The following is a 24,189-nucleotide window of genomic DNA, read 5'->3' on the forward strand; positions in this document are numbered from 1 at the left end:
CGTCAAAATCACACTGATAAACAAATAGTAGCCTGCTCGTCATTCTGCAGCTCGCCTGCCAATGCATTCTAGTCCCAACCCATGTTTTGACAACTGAATGGGAACTTGCCTGCTTGCCCGTCCATTTGATCAATGCCAAATACATTTGATTGACAACTAAGAGACAAACAGTGCATTCAGTGCAACAGTATTCAGACAGCTTGTTACATTACAGCCTTATTCTAAAAATGTATTACATTGTATTTTCACCCATCAATCTACACACAATACCCCATGACATCACAATATCCCATAATGACATCACAATACCCCATAATGACATCACAATACCCCATAATGACATCTCCATACCCCATAATGCCAACACAATACCCCATAATGACATCCCAATACCCCATAATGACATCACAATACCCCATAATGACATCACAAAACCCCATAATGACATCACAAAACCCCATAATGACATCACAATACCCCATAATGACATCACAAAACCCCATAATGACATCACAAAACCCCATAATGACAAAGCAAAAACAGGTTTAGACATTTTTGCAAATCTATTTAATATATAAAACTGAAATATGACATTTACATATGTATTCAGACCCTTTACTCAGTACTTTGTTGAAGCACCTTTGGCAGCGATGACAGCCTCAAGTCTTCTTGGGTATGACGCTGCAAGCTTGGCACACCTGTATTTGGGGAGTTTCTCCCATTCTTCTCTGCAGATCCTCTCAACCTCTGTCAGGTTGGATGGGGAGTGTCGCTGCACAGCTATTTTCAGGCCTCTCCAGAGATGTTTGATCGGGTTCAAATCCGGGCTCTGGCTGGGCCACTCAAGGACATTCAGAGACTTGTCCCAACCCACTCCTGCATTGTCTTGGCTGTGTGCTTAGGGTTGTTGTCCTGTTGGAAGGTGAACCTTCACCCCAGTCTGAGGTCCTGAGCGTTCTGGAGCAGGTTTTCATCAAAGATCTCTCTGTACTTTGCTCAATGAATCTTTCCCTCGATCCTGACTAGTCTCCCAGTCCCTGCTGCTGAAAAACATCCCCGCAGCATGATGCTGCCACCACCATGCTTCACCGTAGGGATGGTACCATGTTTTCTCCAGATGTGACACTTGTCATTCAGGCCAAAGAGTTCAATCTTGGTTTCATCAGACCAGATCATCTTGTTTCTCATGGTCTGAGAGTCCTTTAGGTGCCATTTGGCAAACCCCAAGCTTTTACTGAGGAGTGACTTCCGTCTTGTGCCACTCTACCATAAAGCCGTGATTGGTGGAATGCTGCAGAGATGGTCCTTCTGGAAGTTTCTCCCATCTCTACAGTGGAGCTCTGTCAGAGTGACCATCGGGTCCAGAGACCACCTTTGGGTTTTTGGCAAACTCAAGCGGGCTGTTATGTGCCTTTTACTGAGGAGTTTGGCCACTCTACCATGAAGGCCTGATTGGTGGAGTGCTTCAGAGATGGGGAGCCTTCCAGAAGGACAACCATCTCCACAGAGGAACTCTGGAGCTCTGTCAGTGACCATCAGGTTCTTGGTCACCTCCCTGACCAAGGCCCTTCTCCCCTGATTGCTCAGTTTGGCCGGGCAGCCAGCTCTATGAAGAGTCTTGGTGGTTCCAAACTTCTTCCATTGGAGAATGATAGAGGCCACTGTGTCCTTCGGGACCTTCAATGCTACAGAAATGTTTTGGTACCCTTCCCCAGATCGGTACCTCGACACAATCCTGTCTCTGAGCTCTACGGATGATAAGGAATTTGGACACCATTTGTGAATTGATCGCCCTCATCTAGCTTCAGAGTTTGTTCTGTTAGGTGACCTAAACTGGGATATGCTTAACACCCCGGCAGTCCTACAATCTAAGCTAGATGCCCTCAATCTCACTCAAATCATCAAGGAACCCACCAGGTACAACCCTAACTCTGTAAACAAGGGCACCCTCATAGACGTCATCCTGACCAACTGGCCCTCCAAATATACCTCCGCTGTCTTCAACCAGGATCTCAGCGATCACTGCCTCATCGCCTGTATCCGCCACGGAGCCGCAGTCAAACGACCACCCTCATCACTGTCAAACGCTCCCTAAAACACTTCTGTGAGCAGGCCTTTCTAATCGACCTGGCCCGTGTATCCTGGAAGGACATTGACCTCATCCCGTCAGTTGAGGATGCCTGGTCATTCTTTAAAAGTAACTTCCTCACCATTTTAGATAAGCATGCTCCGTTCAAAAAATGCAGAACCAAGAACAGATACAGCCCTTGGTTCACTCCAGACCTGACTGCCCTCGACCAGCACAAAAACATCCTGTGGCGGACTGCAATAGCATCGAATAGCCCCCGTGATATGCAACTGTTCAGGGAAGTCAGGAACCAATACACGCAGTCAGTCAGGAAAGCTAAGGCCAGCTTCTTAAGGCAGAAGTTTGCATCCTGTAACTCCAACTCCAAAAAGTTCTGGGACACTGTGAAGTCCATGGAGAACAAGAGCACCTCCTCCCAGCTGCCCACTGCACTGAGGCTAGGAAACACGGTCTCCACCGATAAATCCATGATTATCGAAAACTTCAATAAGCACTTCTCAACGGCTGGCCATGCCTTCCGCCTGGCTACTCCAACCTCGGCCAACAGCTCCGCCCCCGTAGTTCCTCACCCAAGCCTCTCCAGGTTCTCCTTTACCCAAATCCAGATAGCAGATGTTCTGAAAGAGCTGCAAAACCTGGACCCGTACAAATCAGCTGGGCTTGATAATCTGGACCCGCTATTTCTGAAACTATCTGCCGCCATTGTCGCAACCCCTATTACCAGCCTGTTCAACCTCTCTTTCATATCGTCTGAGATCCCCAAGGATTGAAAGCTGCCGCAGTCATCCCCCTCTTCAAAGGGGAGACACCCTGGACCCAAACTGCTATAGACCTATATCCATCCTGCCCTGCCTATCTAAGGTCTTCGAAAGCCAAGTCAACAAACAGGTCACTGACCATCTCGAATCCCACCGTACCTTCTCCGCTGTGCAATCTGGTTTCCGAGCCGGTCACGGGTGCACCTCAGCCACACTCAAGGTACTAAATGATATCATAACCGCCATCGATAAAAGACAGTACTGTGCAGCCGTCTTCATCGACCTCGCCAAGGCTTTCGACTCTGTCAATCACCAAATTCTTATCGGCAGACTCAACAGCCTCGGTTTTTCGGATGACTGCCTTGCCTGGTTCACCAATTACTTTGCAGACAGAGTTCAGTGTGTCAAATCGGAGGGCATGCTGTCCGGTCCTCTGGCAGTCTCTATGGGGGTGCCACAGGGTTCAATTCTCGGGCCGACTCTTTTCTCTGTATATATCAATGATGTTGCTCTTGCTGCGGGCGATTCCCTGATCCACCTCTACGCAGACGACACCATTCTATATACTTTCGGCCCGTCATTGGACACTGTGCTATCCAACCTCCAAACGAGCTTCAATGCCATACAGCACTCCTTCCGTGGCCTCCAACTGCTCCTAAACGCAAGTAAAACCAAATGCATGCTTTTCAACCGATCGCTGCCTGCACCCGCATGCCCGACTAGCATCACCACCCTGGATGGTTCCAACCTTGAATATGTGGACATCTATAAGTACCTAGGTGTCTGGCTAGACTGCAAACTCTCCTTCCAGACTCACATCAAACATCTCCAATCAAAAAATCAAATCCAGAGTCGGCTTTCTATTCCGCAACAAAGCCTCCTTCACTCACGCTGCCAAGCTTACCCTAGTAAAACTGACTATCCTACCGATCCTCGAATCTACAAAATGGCTTCCAACACTCTACTCAGCAAACTGGATGCAGTCTATCACAGTGCCATCCGTTTTGTCACTAAAGCACCTTATACCACCCACCACTGCGACTTGTATGCTCTAGTCGGCTGGCCCTCACTACATATTCGTCGCCAGACCCACTGGCTCCAGGTCATCTACAAGTCCATGCTAGGTAAAGCTCCGCCTTATCTCAGTTCACTGGTCACGATGGCAACACCCATCCGTAGCACGCGCTCCAGCAGGTGTATCTCACTGATCATCCCTAAAGCCAACACCTCATTTGGCCGCCTTTCGTTCCAGTACTCTGCTGCCTGTGACTGGAACGAATTGCAAAAATCGCTGAAGTTGGAGACTTTTATCTCCTCACCAACTTCAAACATCAGCTATCCGAGCAGCTAACCGATCGCTGCAGCTGTACATAGTCTATTGGTAAATAGCTCACCCTTTTTCACCTACCTCATTCCCATACTGTTTTTATACTGTTTTTATTTATTTACTTTTCTGCTCTTTTGCACACCAATATCTCTACCTGTACATGCCCATCTGATCATTTATCACCAGTGTTAATCTGCAAAATTGTATTATTCGCCTACCTCCTCATGCCTTTTGCACACATTGTATATAGACTGCCCATTTTTTTCTACTGTGTTATTGACTTGCTAATTGTTTACTCCATGTGTAACTCTGTGTTGTCTGTTCACACTGCTATGCTTTATCTTGGCCAGGTCGCAGTTGCAAATGAGAACTTGTTCTCAACTAGCCTACCTGGTTAAATAAAGGTGAAATAAATAAATAAAAAAAAAATAAAAATAATTCCACCTGAAACCTAAATATTAGTGATTATAGTTTATGTAGCACGTATAAGGAATAATTCAAGTATTAAACGTAAGTCCAACTAGGTTCAGAAGAGACCTGTGAGGGAGAGAAGAACAGAATAGCGTATTCGGAGCCGTCCTTATGCTAGGCCCTGTTCTGGCTATGCCATACGGCTGTGGGCACCCATCAGACTATTCTTAATTTAATCTTGTCTTTATATATACTAAATAATATATGTGTGAAATTAGTTTTGATTTAGAATGGGCCATTATCAAACAGGGGCAGGGGGAACACAGGGGAAACACAGGGGAACACAGGGGGAAACACAGGGGGAACACAGGGGAAACACAGGGGGAACACAGGGGCAGGGGGAACACAGGGGGAAACAGGGGCAGGGGGAACACAGGGGGAACACAGGGGGAACACAGGGGAACACAGGGGGAAACAGGGGCAGGGGGAACACAGGGGGAACACAGGGGGAACACAGGGGCAGGGGGAACACAGGGGGAACACAGGGGCAGGGGAAACACAGGGGGAACACAGGGGGAAAACAGGGGGAAAACAGGGGCAGGGGGAACACAGGGGGAAACAGGGGGGAAACAGGGGGAAACAGGGGAAAAACAGGGGGAAAACAGATGTCATCCGTATGTACTTGGATAGCAAACGGAGGACGCTTTTCCCGTGGTTCATTTTCATGCCAGCTAGGTACGCTATACTCCTGTTGTAAAGACAAGCAACGTGTTTAGACAGGAAAGTTAAAACTAGTATATAGCCTATTCTATAGAAAGATGATGGATCCTCCTCTTTTTAGTAGAGACCTTTAAATCACAGCAGGAAGATGTGCTGCCACGAGAAAAAGGTAACCAGTGAAGAACAAACACCATTGTAAATACAACCCATATCTCTCTCTCTCTCTCTCTCTCTCTCTCTCAATTCAAGGGCTTTATTGGCATGGGAAACATGTGTTAACATTGCCAAAGCAAGTGAGGTAGACAACATACAAAGTGAATATATAAAGTGAAAAACAACAAAAATTAACAGTAAACATTACACATACAACAGTTTCAAAACAGTAAAGACATTACAAATGTCATATTATATATATATATATATATATATATACACAATGTACAAATAATTAAAGGACACAAGATAAAATAAATAAGCATAAATATGGGTTGTATTTACAATGGTGTTTGTTCTTCACTGGTTGCCCTTTTCTCGTGGCAACAGGTCACAAATCTTGCTGCTGTGATGGCACACTGTGGAATTTCACCCAGTAGATATGGGAGTTTATCAAAATTGGATATGTTTTCGAATTCTTTGTGGATCTGTGTGATCAGCTCAGTTTCCACCTCATTTTGTGGGCAGTGAGCACATAGCCTGTCTTCTCTTGAGAGCCATGTCTGCCTACGGCGGCCTTTCTCAATAGCAAGGCTATGCTCACTGAGTCTGTACATAGTCAAAGCTTTCCTTAATTTTGGGTCAGTCACAGTGGTCAGGTATTCTGCCGCTGTGTACTCTCTGTGTAGGGCCAAATAGCATTCTAGTTTGCTCTGTTTTTTTGTTAATTCTTTCCAATGTGTTAAGTAATTATCTTTTTGTTTTCTCATGATTTGGTTGGGTCTAATTGTGCTGTTGTCCTGGGGCTCTGTAGGGTGTGTTTGTGTTTGTGAACAGAGCCCCAGGACCAGTTTGCTTAGGGGACTCTTCTCCAGGTTAATCTCTCTGTAGTTGATGGCTTTGTTATGGAAGGTTTGGGAATATCTTCCTTTTAGGTGGTTGTAGAATTTAACGTCTCTTTTCTGGATTTTGATAATTAGTGGTTATCGGCCTAATTCTGCTCTGCATGCATTATTTGGTGTTCTACGTTGTACACGGAGGATATTTTTGCAGAATTCTGCGTGCAGAGTCTCAATTTGGTGTTTGTCCCATTTTGTGAAGTCTTGGTTGGTGAGCGGACCCCAGACCTCACAACCATAAAGGGCAATGGGCTCTATGACTGATTCAAGTATTTTTAGCCAAATCCTAATTGGTATGTTGAAATTTATGTTTCTTTTGATGGCATAGAAGGCCCTTCTTGCCTTGTCTCTCAGATCGTTCACACCTTTGTGGAAGTTACCTGTGGCGCTGATGTTTAGGCCAAGGTATGTATAGTTATTTTTGTACTCTGGGGCAACAGTGTCTAGATGGAATTTGTATTTGTGGTCCTGGTGACTGGACCTTTTTTGGAACACCATTATTTTGGTCTTACTGAGATTTACTGTCAGGGCCCAGGTCTGTCAGGGCCCAGGTCTGACAGAATCTGTGCAGAAGATCTAGGTGCTGCTGTAGGTCCTCCTTGGTTGGTGACAGAAGCACCAGATCATCAACAAACAGTAGACATTTGACTTCGGATTCTAGTAGGGTGAGGCCGGGTGCTGCAGACTTTTCTAGTGCCCGCGCCAGTTCGTTGATATATATGTTGAAGAGGGTGGGGCTTAAGCTGCATCCCTGTCTAACCCCACGACCCTGTGTGAAGAAATGTGTGTGTTCTTTGCCAATTTTAACCGCACACTTGTTGTTTGTGTACATGGATTTTATAATGTTGTATGTTTTACCCCCAACACCACTTTCCATCAGTTTGTATAGCAGACCCTCATGCCAAATTGAGTCGAAGGCTTTTTTGAAATCAACAAAGCATGAGAAGACTTTGCCTTTGTTTTGGTTTGTTTGGTTGTCAATTAAGGTGTGCAGGGTGAATACATGGTCTGTTGGACGATAATTTGGTAAAAAGCCAATTTGACATTTGCTCAGTACATTGTTTTCATTGAGGAAATGTACGAGTCTGCTGTTAATAATAACGCAGAGGATTTTCCCAAAGTTACTGTTGACACATATTCCACGGTAGTTATTGGGGTCAAATTTGTCTCCACTTTTGTGGATTGGGGTGATCAGTCCTTGGTTCCAAATATTGGGGAAGATGCCAGAGCTGAGGATGATGTTAAAGAGTTTAAGTTTAGCCAATTGGAATTGGTATGTCTCTGATCGCATAGCTGTGCAACCTCTCTTTCGCCTCACCTCATAGCTGTGCTCATCAGAACACAGTTTCCCCAGGGAGATCTGGGTCTTGACCCTGCGGACAGCACACTCCTTATCAGACAGGCCGTCTGACTGGGTGTTGATGTCGATGGGGATGTCAGGTGTGTGGGATAGCAGCTCATCCAGGTGGTCCTCCTGAGAGGCTGAAAGGAGCTCCAGGGGTCCGCTGTGGGAGCGGTCACTGGTGTTACCCTCCTCTTCCTCAGATACAGACAGGTTCTCTGAGCTGAAGGTGGAGTAGGACTGGAACGACCTTATACATCGGTGTGGTCTGGGGAGGGGAGGGAGGGAGGGGAGGGAGGGGAGGGAGGAGAGAGAGAGGGGGGGAGGAGAGGGAGGGGAGGGAGGGGAGGGGAGGGGAGGGGGAGGGGAGGAGAGGGAGGGAGGGGAGGGAGGGGAGGGGAGGGAGGGGAGGGAGGGAGGGGAGGAGGGAGAGGGGAGGGAGGGGAGGGAGGGAGGGAGGAGAGAGGGAGAGGGAGGGAGGGGAGGGAGGGGAGGAGGGAGGGAGGGGGAGGAGGGAGGGAGGGGAGGGGAGGGAGGGAGGGGAGGGAGGGAGGGAGGAGGGAGGGAGGGGAGGAGAGGGGAGGAGGGGAGGGAGGGGAGGGAGGGAGGGAGGAGAGAGGAGAGGGGGGAGGGGAGGGAGGGGAGGGAGGAGGGGAGGGAGGGGGAGGAGAGGGAGGGGAGGGAGGGAGGGAGGGAGGGAGGGAGGGGGAGGGGAGGGGAGGGAGAGGGAGGGAGGGGAGGGGAGGGAGGGAGGGAGGGAGGGGAGGGAGGGAGGGAGGGGAGGGAGGGGAGGGAGGGAGGGAGGGAGGGAGGAGGGAGGAGAGAGGGGAGGGAGGGGAGGGAGGGGGGGGAGGAGAGGGAGGAGAGGGAGGGGAGGGGAGGGAGGGGAGGGAGGGAGGGAGGGGAGGGAGGAGAGAGAGGAGGGGAGGGGAGGGAGGGGGAGGGAGGGAGAGAGGAGAGGGAGGGAGGGGAGGGAGGGGAGGGGAGGGGAGGGAGGGAGGGAGGGAGGGAGGGGGAGGGAGGGGAGGGAGGGGGAGGGAGGGGAGGGAGGGAGGGGAGGGAGGAGAGGGAGGGGAGGAGGGAGGGAGAGAGAGGGGAGGGAGGGGAGGGAGGGGAGGGAGAGGAGAGAGGGGAGGGAGGGGAGGAGAGGGAGGGGAGGAGAGGGAGGGGAGGGGAGGGAGGGGGGAGGGAGGGAGGGAGGAGAGGGAGGGGAGGGAGGGAGGGAGGGGGGAGGGGAGGGGAGGGGAGGAGAGGGAGGGGAGGGAGGGAGGGAGAGGGGAGGAGAGTGAGGGGAGGGGAGGGAGGGGAGGGAGGAGAGGGAGGGAGGGAGGGAGGGAGGGGAGGGAGGGGGAGGGGAGGGAGGAGAGGGAGGGAGGGGGGAGGGAGGGAGGGAGGGAGGGGAGGGAGGGGAGGAGAGAGGGGAGGGAGGGAGGGAGGGAGAGGGGAGGGGGGGAGGGGAGAGGGGGAGGGAGGGAGGGAGGGAGGAGGGAGGGGAGGGAGGGGAGGAGGAGAGGGGAGGGGAGGGAGGGAGGGAGGGGAGGGAGGAGAGAGGGGAGGGAGGGGAGGGGAGGGAGGGAGGGGAGGGAGGGGAGGGAGGGAGGAGAGAGAGAGAGGGGAGGGAGGGGAGGGAGGGGAGGAGAGAGGGAGGAGAGAGAGAGGAGGAGGGAGGGGAGGGAGGGGGAGAGGGAGGGGGAGGGAGGAGAGGGAGAGGGGAGGGAGGGGAGGAGAGAGAGAGGGGAGGGAGGGGGGAGGGAGGGGGAGGGAGAGGAGGGAGAGAGAGAGGAGAGGGAGGGGAGAGGGGGAGGGGAGGGAGGAGAGGAGAGGAGAGGGAGGGGAGGGAGGGAGGGGGAGGAGGGAGGAGAGAGGGGAGGGAGGGAGGAGAGGGAGGGGAGGGAGGGAGGGAGGGAGGGGAGGGAGGGAGGGAGGGGAGGGAGGAGAGGGGGGGAGGGAGGGAGGGGAGGGGAGGGGAGGGGAGGGAGGGAGGGAGGGAGAGGGAGGGGGAGGGGAGGGAGGAGAGGGGGGAGGGGAGGGAGGAGAGGGAGGGGGAGGGAGGGGAGGGGAGGGAGGGGAGGGAGGAGAGGGGGGGGAGGGAGGGGAGGGAGGGGAGGGGAGGGGAGGGGAGGGAGGGGAGGGAGGGAGGGGAGGGAGGAGAGGAGGGGGGAGGGGAGGGGGAGAGGGGAGGGGAGGGAGGAGAGGGAGGGGGGAGGGGAGGGAGGGGAGGGAGGAGAGGAGAGAGAGAGGGGAGGGAGGGAGGGAGGGAGGGAGGAGGAGGGAGGGGAGGAGAGGAGAGAGGGAGGGAGGGGAGGGAGGGGAGAGGAGAGAGAGAGGGGAGGGAGGGAGGGAGGGGAGGGAGGGGAGAGGGAGAGAGAGGGAGGGAGGGGAGGAGAGAGGGGAGGGAGGAGAGGGAGGGGAGGAGAGAGAGAGGAGAAGGAGGGGAGGGAGGAGAGAGAGAGGAGAAGGAGGGGAGGGAGGGGAGGAGAGAGAGAGGGGAGGGAGGAGAGGGAGGGGAGGAGTGACAGAGGAGAGGGAGGGGATGGAGGGGAGGGAGGGGAGGGGAGAGGGGAGAGGGAGGGGAGGGGAGAGGGAGAGGGAGGGGAGGGGAGAGGGAGAGGGAGAGGGAGAGGGAGAGGGAGGGAGAGGAGAGGAGAGGGAGAGGGAGAGGGGAGGGAGAGGGGAGGGAGGGGAGGAGTGAGAGAGGAGAGGGAGAAATAGGAGAGATAGAGGAGAGGGAGAGAGAGCAGAGATAGAGGAGAGGGAGAGATAGGAGAGATAGAGGGGAGGGAGGGGAGGAGAGGGAGAAATAGGAGAGATAGAGGAGAGGGAGAAATAGGAGAGATAGAGGAGAGGGAGAGATAGGAGAGATAGAGGAGAGGGAGAGAGAGCAGAGATAGAGGAGAGGGAGAGAGAGCAGAGATAGAGGAGAGGGAGAGATAGGAGAGATAGAGGAGAGGGATAAATAGGAGAGATAGAGGAGAGGGAGAGAGAGCGGAGGGGGACGAGACAAGGAGGAAAGAGAGGAGAGAGAGAGTTAACGTGTGAGTAAAAGACAACTGTTAGATAGTAATCAATCCAGTTGTATTTGCATATGTCAGCTGGTAAAACCCATTAGAGGAGGACCTGAATAGCTGAGGAGCAGCGATTAATATTATAGTAACGATTCATATGAGGAGCAGCTTCTCACCTCTGTCTCCGTGGAAACTCCACCTCACTGTCCACCTCCCCCTCCTCCTCCTCTGACGACTCATCACCAGCCTGAGAGATGAGACATTACAGACAGTTAGACATTAGAACGGCTGCTGGCCAGCCTCCTTCACAGACTAGCACTTTAAAAAACAGTCAGCCGTGTGAATGAACTGGGCTACAGAGGAACCACTTCATCCCCTTTAAGACAGTCAGCAGTGTGAATGAACTGGGCTACAGAGGAACCACTTCATCCCCTTTAAGACAGTCAGCAGTGTGAATGAACTGGGCTACAGAGGAACCACTTCATCCCCTTTAAGACAGTCAGCAGTGTGAATGAACTGGGCTACAGAGGAACCACTTCATCCCCTTTAAGACAGTCAGCAGTGTGAATGAACTGGGCTACAGAGGAATCACTTCATCCCCTTTAAGACAGTCAGCAGTGTGAATGAACTGGGCTGCAGAGGAACCACTTCATCCCCTTTAAGACAGTCAGCAGTGTGAATGAACTGGCTACAGAGGAACCACTTCATCCCCTTTAAGACAGTCAGCAGTGTGAATGAACTGGGCTACAGAGGAACCACTTCATCCCTTTAAGACAGTCAGCAGTGTGAATGAACTGGGCTACAGAGGAACCACTTCTCCCCATTTAAGACAGTCAGCAGTGTGAATGAACTGCTCCCAGAAACAGGAAAACCACTTCATCCCCTTTCTCCAGTCAGCAGTCTCTCTGAACTCCACCTCACTGTCTCATCCCCTTTAAGACAGTCAGCAGTGTGAATGAACTGGGCTACAGAGGAACCACTTCATCCCCTTTAAGACAGTCAGCAGGGTGAATGAACTGGGCTTCAGAGGAATCACTTCATCCTGCTGCTCTTTAAGACAGTCAGCAGTGTAATGAACAGGGCTACAGAGGAACCACTTCATCCCCTTTAAGACAGTCAGCAGTGTGAATGAACTGGGCTACAGAGGAACCACTTCATCCCCTTAAGACAGTCAGCAGTGTGAATGAACACTGGCAGAGGGAACCACTTCATCCCCTTAAGACAGTCAGCAGGGAATGCTGGGCTGGCAGAGGAATCACTTTTAAGACAGTCAGGCTGGAATGAACTGGACAGGAATCAATGAAGACAGTCAGGTCTGAATGAACTGGGGGCTACCACTTCATCCCCTTTAAGACAGTCAGCAGTGTGAATGAACTGGCTACAGAGGAATCACCATCCCCTTTAAGACAGTCAGCAGTGTGAATGAACTGGGCTAGCAGAGGCACTTCATCCCCTTTAAGACAGTCAGCAGTGTGAATGAACTGGGCTCAGAGGAACCACTTCATCCCCTTTAAGACAGTCAGCAGTGTGAATGAACTGGTCTTCAGAGGAACCACTTCATCCCCTTTAAGACAGTCAGCAGTGTGAATGAACTGGGCTACAGAGGAACCACTTCATCCCCTTTAAGACAGTCAGCAGTGTGAATGAACTGGGCTACAGAGGAACCACTTCATCCCCTTTAAGACAGTCAGCAGTGTGAATGAACTGGGCTACAGAGGAACCACTTCATCCCCTTTAAGACAGTCAGCAGTGTGAATGAACTGGGCTACAGAGGAACCACTTCATCCCCTTTAAGACAGTCAGCAGTGTGAATGAACTGGGCTACAGAGGAACCACTTCATCCCCTTTAAGACAGTCAGCAGTGTGAATGAACTGGGCTACAGAGGAATCACTTCATCCCCTTTAAGACAGTCAGCAGTGTGAATGAACTGGGCTACAGAGGAACCACTTCTCAGCATTTATACTAATAACTGTATATATTTGACGCTCCCAGAAACAGGTAAAACTCCTCTCTCTCTCTCTCTCTCTCTCTCTCTCTCTCTCTCTCTCTTCTCTCTCTCTCTCTCTCTCTCTCTCTCTCTCTCTCTCACCTTCCTAAGGGGCCTGAGGTTGCGTGGGAGGCCAGCTCCAGAGGGTAAGCTGCTCTTCCGAGCTGTATCCTGCTTCTCCTGCTGCTCTCCCTCTGCCGTGGGGTCAGGTACTCTGAACAGGGAGGGTGACGAGCCCTCACAGGTGGACAGCAGGGAGTAGTGTGGCAGCACTGGGTGGCTGGGGGCCAGGGGGGTCTCCTGGCAGTGCAGGCAGCCTGGAAAGGGGTGTGCCTGGCAGCAGGGGCACAGTGTCCCACCCCTCCCCCCGGGGCCTGACACAGGGATGCTGCGTTGGCGTGAGTCTGACACCACGGCCGTAGAGATGAGGTCAGGGCTGGTGCCGGACAGGCGGCGTTGGAGGTGGTCTGTCTGGGGGCTCCGCAGGGCCGCGGCCGGGCCGAAGTAACGCAGGTTGTTGGCACAGTTGACCACCGCCTCCTCTCTGTTCTTCAGGGGCAGCAGAGGGCCCTGTGGTGGGGGGTGGTGGTGGTGCTCGTAGTGCTCTTGGACAGCACACCTGGTGGCAGGAGGTTGGTGCTGGTAGTGGTCTTCGAGGGGTTGTTGCTCCTCCGTAGCCTCCGCCCCCGGCCCGGTCTTCAGAACCCCGGGGAAGTCGCCGTGGGAACCCTTGCTGTTGGCACGGCGGTGCCGGGGCTTGCTGCGGTACCTCTGCTTGCCAGGTGGTGTGGAAACCTTGGGGCTGGTAGAGTGGGGAGAGGGGGATGGGAGCACCTCCACACTGGGGATACCTTCGGAACGTAGCAGGTCCGGCCTTGAGGGGTCAGAGGTTAAAGGTCAGGGTGTGGTGTCAGTAGTAGTATACTAACACTGCTTCTAAAACAATACAAACATACTCGTCAAGGAACATGGAACGAGGGAGGAGCAAACCCTGCCCATACATGCCCCGTCTTTAATAAAGTGACCTCTGACCTCTTCGCAGGGGGTATCCCAGTCTTGTGGGAGATGCAGCCTTTCTTCCTGATGAATTTCTCCACGGCGTTGGGCCTGACGATGGGCCGCACCAGGTGGGAACGCTTGTAGTTACCTGGATACTTCTTCTCCACAGCCAACTCTCTCCTACGGGGGGTTAGTAATGACACACTGATGACTCGGTCAAACTGTGTTTTGTTGGAGATCTGGAGACATTGGAGAAGCCTGTTGACAGATTACTAGCCTAAGTATTAGTCTGTTTCTGCTCTCTGGGTGACATGACAAACAGACTCTGTATTATTACTACGGCTGTCAAAATTAACACCTTAAAACCTCTTAAGGATGGGATCCTTTTTTTCAATTTGCTCCTGAAATGACATACCCAAATCTAACAGCCTGTAGCTCAGGACCTAAAATAACATACACAAATCTAACAGCCTGTAGCTCAGGACCTAAAATGACCTACCCAAATCTAACTGCCTGTAGCTCAGGACCTAAAATGACATTCCCAAATCTAACTTCCTGTAGCTCAGGACCTAAAATAACATACCCAAATCTAACTGCATGTAGCTCAGGACCTAAAATAGCATACCCAAATCTAACAGCATGTAGCTCAGGACCTAAAATGACATTCCCAAATCTAACTTCCTGTAGCTCAGGACCTAAAATAACATACCCAAATCTAACTGCCTGTAGCTCAGGACCTAAAATGACATTCCCAAATCTAACTGCATGTAGCTCAGGACCTAAAATGACCTACCCAACTCTAACTGCCTGTAGCTCAGGACCTAAAATGACCGACCCAAATCTAACTGCCTGTAGCTCAGGACCTAAAATGACACCCAAATCTAACAGCCTGTAGCTCAGGACCTAAAATGACACCCAAATCTAACTGCCTGTAGCTCAGGACCTAAAATGACCGACCCAAATCTAACAGCCTGTAGCTCAGGACCTAAAATGACACCCAAATCTAACTGCCTGTAGCTCAGGACCTAAAATGACACCCAAATCTAACTGCCTGTAGCTCAGGACCTAAAATGACACCCAAATCTAACTGCCTGTAGCTCAGGACCTAAAATGACCGACCCAAATCTAACAGCCTGTAGCTCAGGACCTAAAATGACACCCAAATCTAACTGCCTGTAGCTCAGGACCTAAAATGACACCCAAATCTAACTGCCTGTAGCTCAGGACCTAAAATGACACCCAAATCTAACTGCCTGTAGCTCAGGACCTAAAATAACATACCCAAATCTAACTGCCTGTAGCTCAGGACCTAAAATGACATTCCCAAATCTAACTGCATGTAGCTCAGGACCTAAAATGACCTACCCAACTCTAACTGCCTGTAGCTCAGGACCTAAAATGACCGACCCAAATCTAACTTCCTGTAGCTCAGGACCTAAAATAACATACCCAAATCTAACTGCCTGTAGCTCAGGACCTAAAATGACATTCCCAAATCTAACTGCATGTAGCTCAGGACCTAAAATGACCTACCCAACTCTAACTGCCTGTAGCTCAGGACCTAAAATGACCGACCCAAATCTAACTGCCTGTAGCTCAGGACCTAAAATGACACCCAAATCTAACTGCCTGTAGCTCAGGACCTAAAATGACACCCAAATCTAACTGCCTGTAGCTCAGGACCTAAAATGACACCCAAATCTAACTGCCTGTAGCTCAGGACCTAAAATGACACCCAAATCTAACTGCCTGTAGCTCAGGACCTAAAATGACACCCAAATCTAACAGCATGTAGCTCAGGACCTAAAATGACCTACCCAAATCTAACAGCCTGTAGCTCAGGACCTAAAATGACATTCCCAAATCTAACTGCCTGTAGCTCAGGACCTAAAATGTAGCTCAGGACCTAAAATGACACCCAAATCTAACTGCCTGTAGCTCAGGACCTAAAATGACACCCAAATCTAACAGCATGTAGCTCAGGACCTAAAATGACCGACCCAAATCTAACTGCCTGTAGCTCAGGACCTAAATGACACCCAAATCTAACTGCCTGTAGCTCAGGACCTAAAATGACACCCAAATCTAACTGCCTGTAGCTCAGGACCTAAAATGACCGACCCAAATCTAACAGCCTGTAGCTCAGGACCTAAAATGACACCCAAATCTAACTGCCTGTAGCTCAGGACCTAAAATGACCGACCCAAATCTAACTGCCTGTAGCTCAGGACCTAAAATGACACCCAAATCTAACTGCCTGTAGCTCAGGACCTAAAATGACACCCAAATCTAACTGCCTGTAGCTCAGGACCTAAAATGACACCCAAATCTAACAGCCTGTAGCTCAGGACCTAAAATGACCTACCCAAATCTAACAGCCTGTAGCTCAGGACCTAAAATGACATTCCCAAATCTAACTGCCTGTAGCTCAGGACCTAAAATGACACCCAAATCTAACTGCCTGTAGCTCAGGATCTAAAATGACCGACCCAAATCTAACAGCATGTAGCTCAGGACCTAAAATGACCGACCCAAATCTAACTGCCTGTAGCTCAGGACCTAAAATGACCGACCCAAATCTAACTGCCTGTAGCTCAGGACCTAAAATGACACCCAAATCTAACAGCCTGTAGCTCAGGACCTAAAATGACCGACCCAAATCTAACAGCCTGTAGCTCAGGACCTAAAATGACACCCAAATCTAACTGCCTGTAGCTCAGGACCTAAAATGACCGACCCAAATCTAACAGCCTGTAGCTCAGGACCTAAAATGACATTCCAAATCTAACTGCCTGTAGCTCAGGACCTAAAATGACACCCAAATCTAACTGCCTGTAGCTCAGGACCTAAAATGACATTCCCAAATCTAACTGCCTGTAGCTCAGGACCTAAAATGACACCCAAATCTAACTGCCTGTAGCTCAGGACCTAAAATGACCGACCCAAATCTAACTGCCTGTAGCTCAGGACCTAAAATGACACCCAAATCTAACAGCCTGTAGCTCAGGACCTAAAATGACCGACCCAAATCTAACAGCCTGTAGCTCAGGACCTAAAATGACACCCAAATCTAACTGCCTGTAGCTCAGGACCTAAAATGACCGACCCAAATCTAACAGCCTGTAGCTCAGGACCTAAAATGACACCCAAATCTAACTGCCTGTAGCTCAGGACCTAAAATGACACCCAAATCTAACTGCCTGTAGCTCAGGACCTAAAATGACACCCAAATCTAACTGCCTGTAGCTCAGGACCTAAAATGACACCCAAATCTAACTGCCTGTAGCTCAGGACCTAAAATGACCGACCCAAATCTAACAGCCTGTAGCTCAGGACCTAAAATGACACCCAAATCTAACTGCCTGTAGCTCAGGACCTAAAATGACCTACCCAAATCTAACAGCCTGTAGCTCAGGACCTAAAATGACATTCCCAAATCTAACTGCCTGTAGCTCAGGACCTAAAATGACATACCCAAATCTAACTGCCTGTAGCTCAGGACCTAAAATGACATTCCCAAATCTAACTGCATGTAGCTCAGGACCTAAAATGACCGACCCAAATCTAACTGCCTGTAGCTCAGGACCTAAAATGACCGACCCAAATCTAACTGCCTGTAGCTCAGGACCTAAAATGACACCCAAATCTAACTGCCTGTAGCTCAGGACCTAAAATGACACCCAAATCTAACAGCCTGTAGCTCAGGACCTAAAATGACACCCAAATCTAACAGCCTGTAGCTCAGGACCTAAAATGACACCCAAATCTAACTGCCTGTAGCTCAGGACCTAAAATGACACCCAAATCTAACAGCATGTAGCTCAGGACCTAAAATGACCTACCCAAATCTAACAGCCTGTAGCTCAGGACCTAAAATGACACCCAAATCTAACTGCCTGTAGCTCAGGACCTAAAATGACCTACCCAAATCTAACAGCCTGTAGCTCAGGACCTAAAATGACATTCCCAAATCTAACTGCCTGTAGCTCAGGACCTAAAATGACCTACCCAAATCTAACTGCCTGTAGCTCAGGACCTAAAATGACACCCAAATCTAACTGCCTGTAGCTCAGGACCTAAAATGACCGACCCAAATCTAACAGCCTGTAGCTCAGGACCTAAAATGACACCCAAATCTAACTGCCTGTAGCTCAGGACCTAAAATGACACCCAAATCTAACTGCCTGTAGCTCAGGACCTAAAATGACTCCCAAATCTAACTGCCTGTAGCTCAGGACCTAAAATGACACCCAAATCTAACTGCCTGTAGCTCAGGACCTAAAATGACCGACCCAAATCTAACTGCCTGTAGCTCAGGACCTAAAATGACACCCAAATCTAACAGCCTGTAGCTCAGGACCTGAAGCAAGGATATGCACATTCTTGATACCATTTGAAAGGAAACACTTTGAAGTTTGTGAAAGTGTGAAATGAATGTAGGAGAATAGAACACATGAGCTCTGGTGAAAGATAATAAAAATAAAAAAACATGCATTTGGTTTTGGCCATTATATCCATGTGTCTGTGTGTGTATAGTGCGTATGTTATTGTGTGTGAATGCATGTGTATGTGTGTGCATAGTGCGTATGTTATTGTGTGTGAATGCATGTGTATGTGTGTGCATAGTGCGTATGTTATTGTGTGTGAATGCATGTGTATGTGTGTGCATAGTGCGTATGTTATTGTGTGTGTATGCATGTGTCTGTGTGTGTATAGTGCGTATGTTATTGTGTGTGAATGCATGTGTATGTGTGTGTATAGTGCGTATGTTATTGTGTGTGAATGCATGTGTCTGTGCCTATATTTGTGTTGCTTCAGTCCCCACTGTTCCATAAGGTGTACAGTTATCACATTTTACTGCTTGAATTAGTTATTTGATGTGGAATAGAGTTCCATGTAGTCATGTCTCTATGTAGTACTGTGGAATGCCATGTAGTCATGGCTCTATGTATGTACTGTGGAATGTGTGTAGTCATGGCTCTATGTGTACTGTGTGTGTATAGTGCCTGTAGTCATGGCTCTATGTGTACTGTGGAATAGAGTTCCATGTAGTCATGGCTCTATGTAGTACTGTGGAATATGAGTTCCATGTAGTCATTCTATGTAGTACTGTGGAATAGAGTTCCATGTAGTCATGGCTCTATGTAGTACTGTGGAATGAGTTCCATGTAGTCATGGCTCTATGTAGTACTGTGTGAGTTCCATGTAGTCATGGCTCTATGTATACTGTGGAATAGAGTTCCATGTAGTCATGGCTCTATGTAGTACTGTGGAATAGAGTTCCATGTAGTCATGGCTCTATGTAGTACTGTGGAATAGAGTTCCATGTAGTCATGGCTCTATGTAGTACTGTGGAATAGAGTTCCATGTAGTCATGGCTCTATGTAGTACTGTGGAATAGAGTTCCATGTAGTCATGGCTCTATGTTAGTACTGTGGAATAGAGTTCCATGTAGTCATGGCTCTATGTAGTACTGTGGAATAGAGTTCCATGTAGTCATGGTTCTATGTAGTACTGTGGAATAGAGTTCCATGTTGTCATGTCTCTATGTAGTACTGTGGAATAGAGTTCCATGTAGTCATGGCTCTATGTATACTGTGGAATAGAGTTCCATGTAGTCATGGCTCTATGTGGTACTGTGGAATAGAGTTCCATGTAGTCATGGCTCTATGTAGTACTGTGGAATAGAGTTCCATGTAGTCATGGCTCTATGTAGTACTGTGGAATAGAGTTCCATGTAGTCATGGCTCTATGTAGTACTGTGGAATAGAGTTCCATGTAGTCATGGCTCTATGTAGTACTGTGGAATAGAGTTCCATGTAGTCATGTTCTATGTAGTACTGTGGAATAGAGTTCCATGTAGTCATGGCTCTATGTAGTACTGTGGAATAGAGTTCCATGTAGTCATGGCTCTATGTAGTACTGTGGAATAGAGTTCCATGTAGTCATGTAGTCTATGTAGTACTGTGGAATAGAGTTCCATGTAGTCATGTCTCTATGTAGTACTGTGGAATAGAGTTCCATGTAGTCATGGCTCTATGTAGTACTGTGGAATAGAGTTCCATGTAGTCATGGCTCTATGTAGTACTGTGGAATAGAGTTCCATGTAGTCATGTCTCTATGTAGTACTGTGGAATAGAGTTCCATGTAGTCATGTCTCTATGTAGTACTGTGGAATAGAGTTCCATGTAGTCATGGCTCTATGTAGTACTGTGGAATAGAGTTCCATGTAGTCATGGCTCTATGTAGTACTGTGGAATAGAGTTCCATGTAGTCATGGCTCTATGTAGTACTGTGGAATAGAGTTCCATGTAGTCATGGCTCTATGTAGTACTGTGGAATAGAGTTCCATGTAGTCATGGCTCTATGTAGTACTGTGGAATAGAGTTCCATGTAGTCATGGCTCTATGTAGTACTGTGGAATAGAGTTCCATGTAGTCATGGCTCTATGTAGTACTGTGGAATAGAGTTCCATGTAGTCATGGCTCTATGTAGTACTGTGGAATAGAGTTCCATGTAGTCATGGCTCTATGTAGTACTGTGGAATCCCATAGTCTGTTCTGGACACTGTGAAGGACTCTATGTATGTACTGTGGGGTATTCATGGGTGTCTGAGCTTCCAGTAGTTTAGACAGACAGCTCTGTGTAGCATTCAACATGTCAATACCTCTCATAAATACAAGTTCCATGAAGTCATCTCTATCCACTTTGTACTTGGAATGCATAGTTTGGCTCTCTGTGTTCCAACGGCCTTTTTGTGGCACCTGACCACACGACTTTAATTGGAATAGGGCCTGTAGGACCTCCATAGTGTTGTCATAGCAGCACTCTATCATGGACAGACTTGTCATTTACTTTGTATCATATGACAGTCAATCCAGGGTTACACCAAGCAGTTTAGTCTCCTCAATTCTCAATTGTAGTTATTCATTACAAGGGTTTGTTGAGGTTTAATCTGATTTGTCCCAAATCAATGCTTTCAGTTTAAGAAATATTTAGGGCTAACTTATTCCTACCACTTTGAAATGAACTACAGCTCTTTGTTAAGTGTTGCAGTCATTTAGTCCAAGTAACTGACATGTGGTTATCAGTCATTAGTCATGGCTTTACTTCCAGTAACTGGAATAAGAATTTCAAAAGGGCCTAGACAGCTGCCCTGGGAATCTGATTCTATCTTATCATCCACCACCCTCCTGTTAACAGGTAACTCTTTTATCCATAATTAAGCAGGGGTGTAAAGCCATAACACCTACGTTTCTGTTAAACAGGTAACTATTTAGCATGGGGGTGTAAAGCAAACACCGCTCTGTCTTTACCACCTCTTTATCCACACTATATTAGTGTTCTGTCAGCCTGACCTCTTATACATTAGCTTAAAGCCATAACCAGTTTCTGTTAGACAGGTAACTTTTAACATTATATTAGGCCAAACATTTCTGACCTCTTATATCACTTCTAGCAGGGGGTTAAAGCCATTTATCCTTGTTCTCATAGTGTAGTCTCTTTATACACTATAGCAGGGGGTTAGGCCCAGCACCCTGACAATTTGCAGGACCTTATATGTAAAGTGTTCTGTTAGCCAGGTAACTCTTATACACATTATATTAAAGCCCAGCCTGACCCTCTGTATAGACATCAACATTTTAATTCCATCAGTAGCAAGGGGATTTAACACCCTTTTCAGTTTTTCTAGATATGCTTATTAGTACTACTGGCTAATTTCTGTTAGCATTTCTTGAGGGGGTGTGCAGCATGGTTGATGACAGGTCATTTATCCACATTATAGCAACAGATACCCTTTCATTGACAGATGACCTTAACTACAGGTTGCAGGCATAACACCCTCTGTGCTGTTATACAGGTATCCATTAGGGTGTAAAGCCATACACCCTCTGTCTTTAGAAACTCTTTATCCACTATATTAGGCCCAGCCTGACCCTCTGTGTTCTGATTGCTTTATACAAATAGCTGGGAAAGCCATAACACCCTCTGACATTCAGGTAGTTATCCACATTATAGCATAAAGCCATAACACCCTCTGTGTTCATTAGACAGGTAACTCTTTATCCACATTATAGCAGGGGATGTAAAGCCAGGAACACCCTCTGTGTTCTGTTAGACAGGTAACTCTTTATCCACATTATAGCAGGGGGGTAAAGCCAGCCTTTTTAAGCAGACTATATCGATAATTACAAAAAGCTGGGCTTGATCATCAATGATAATCACCAGTTATATATTGGCTGGTTGAATGTCCTTCCCTTAAGCCTGGGTACAATGCTGGCCTTAAATGGAAGATTGGCAGGAGTGGCAATATCGGCTATTATCCTCAGTATTTTCCATCCAAGATGTCAGATCCCATGTGGTCATTGTTGATAGAAATCATGTTTTGTTCCACACTCCCCTTTATGGTATTTAAAATTCCATTGCTTGTCTTTCAGAATTGAGTCAGATATTTTGAATGTGTCCATTTGTTCTGACATGTCATGCACATTTGATAATCTTGCCAATAAAACACATTAAAGTCGTTGAAATATCAGTGGGTTTTGTGATGAGTATCTATCTGATTCAATGAACGATGGACAGTTTGCCTTGTTTCCTAAATTTAATTTAAGGTGTTCCAAACATTTCACCATCATTCTTTGTCATTTATCTTTTTGAGTAACATGATTTCATTGTGGTCTTTTGCCAATCTGTTGTGTAGCCAGTCTTAGAATTCATTTTGCCTCATCCCTCTTTCAACAATTTCAGTTTCACTGAGCTGGGATTTAACAGTTTTACAGTCATTTCTTAAAATTATTAGCTGGAAGAGGATTTCAGGAATGTGTCAATGATTTGGTTGGATCCATCCACCTTATAAAACAGTATTCATTCAACAAAATCACTTGAAAACATATTGAATCAACAGTTACACCCAGCCTGACCTCTTATACATCTGGAGCAGCTTCTTAAGAGATGGCCCACATGACCTCTTATACATATATTAGTCCAGCCTGGTGTCAGAGATTAGGGCCAGCCTGACCTCTTATACACTATGGAGCCTGACCTCTTATAATGTATTAGTGCCCAGCCTGACCTCCTAACACTCAGCCTGACCTCTTTATAAATATTAGGCCCAGCCTTCTTTACACTGTATTAGGCCCAGCCTGACTCTTCATATATTAGTCAAGCCTGAAACCTCATTAGGACCAGCCTGAATCAATATATTAGGCCCAGCCTGTCCTCTTATACACTTATGGCCCAGCCTGACCTCTTATACACTAAAACCCAGCCTGACCTCTTATACACTAGATTCAATGTCCTCTTATACATTCTGGCCAGCAGATTTAGTACACTATATTAAAACCCAGCCTGGACTAACATAGAATCAGGCCCAGCCTGACCTCTTATACACTTATTAGGCCCAGCCTGACCTCTTATACACTATATTAGGAGCCCAGCCTGACCTCTTATACACGAGGCCCAGGATAGAAAATTGCCCAGCCTCCCATGCACTCACAGTCCCATTTCTTAGGCCCAGCCTCCTCTTATACACTGGCCCGTCCTGACCTCTTATACACTATATTAGGCCCATGACCTCTTATACACTAGGATTCAGACCTCTTATACCCACTCCCATGCCTTCACTAGGATTCCAGACCTCTTAACCCACTCCCATGCTTTATACACAGGATTCAGATCAACCCACTCCCATGCTTCACAGGATTCCCAGCCTGACCTCTTATACCATATCACAGGATTCATACACTAAGCCCAGCCTGACCATGCTCATACACTATATTAGCCCACTCCCATGCTTCACAGGATTAGAGAAGCCCACTCCCAGCCTGCGTCACAGGATTCTTATACACTATAAGCCCAGCTCCCATGCTATCACCCAGGATTCAGATATTAGCCCGGCCTGACCTCCCATATTAGGCCCGGCCTCATACAGGATTTAGAGCCTGACCTCTTATACACTATATTAGGCAGGATTCAGATTAGGCCCAGCCTCCCATATATTAGGCCCAGCCTGACCTCTTATACACTAGGATTCATACACTATATTAGGCCCAGCCTGACCTCTTATACACTATATTAGGCAGCCTGACCTCTTATACACTATATTAGGCCCAGCCTGACCTCTTATACACTATATTAGAGAATACACTCCCAGCCTGACCTCTTATACACTAGGAGCCTGACCTTCTTATACACTATATTAGGCCCAGCCTGACCTCCACTATATTAGGCCCAGCCTGACCTCTTATACACTATTTAGGCCCAGCCTGACCTCATATACACTCCCCAGCCTGACTTCACAGGATTCAGATCAGCCCACTCCACATATTAGCTTCACAGGACCTTCAGATATTAGGCCCAGCCTGACCTCATATACACTCCCATGCTTCAGCATTTAGAACTTTGGTTTTCAGATAACCCACTCCCATGGCTAAGGCATTAGTAAAGATGTGATCAATACCATGTTGATGATGTCATTCCTGTGCTGTTTGTAACGACC

At 48.2% G+C, this 24,189-nt stretch overlaps 1 protein-coding gene across 2 annotated transcripts in view; it reads right to left on the reverse strand.

Moving 5' to 3' along the window:
- The window catches only part of si:ch211-45c16.2 (mitogen-activated protein kinase kinase kinase 13), a 179,873-nt gene that overhangs the window by 4,279 nt on the left and 151,405 nt on the right, over positions 1-24,189 (reverse strand). For both annotated transcript variants that reach the window (XM_052523302.1, XM_052523301.1), the window contains 4 exons: positions 13,725-13,871; positions 12,795-13,566; positions 10,881-10,951; positions 7,676-7,967 (listed from right to left, as the gene is read on the reverse strand). In XM_052523302.1, coding sequence (XP_052379262.1) covers positions 7,676-7,967; positions 10,881-10,951; positions 12,795-13,566; positions 13,725-13,871 — 1,282 coding nt within the window. The remainder of the gene's footprint in view (positions 1-7,675; positions 7,968-10,880; positions 10,952-12,794; positions 13,567-13,724; positions 13,872-24,189) is intronic.

Source organism: Oncorhynchus keta, chromosome 7 (assembly GCF_023373465.1).
Source record: "Oncorhynchus keta strain PuntledgeMale-10-30-2019 chromosome 7, Oket_V2, whole genome shotgun sequence".
Classification (NCBI taxonomy): domain Eukaryota; kingdom Metazoa; phylum Chordata; class Actinopteri; order Salmoniformes; family Salmonidae; genus Oncorhynchus; species Oncorhynchus keta.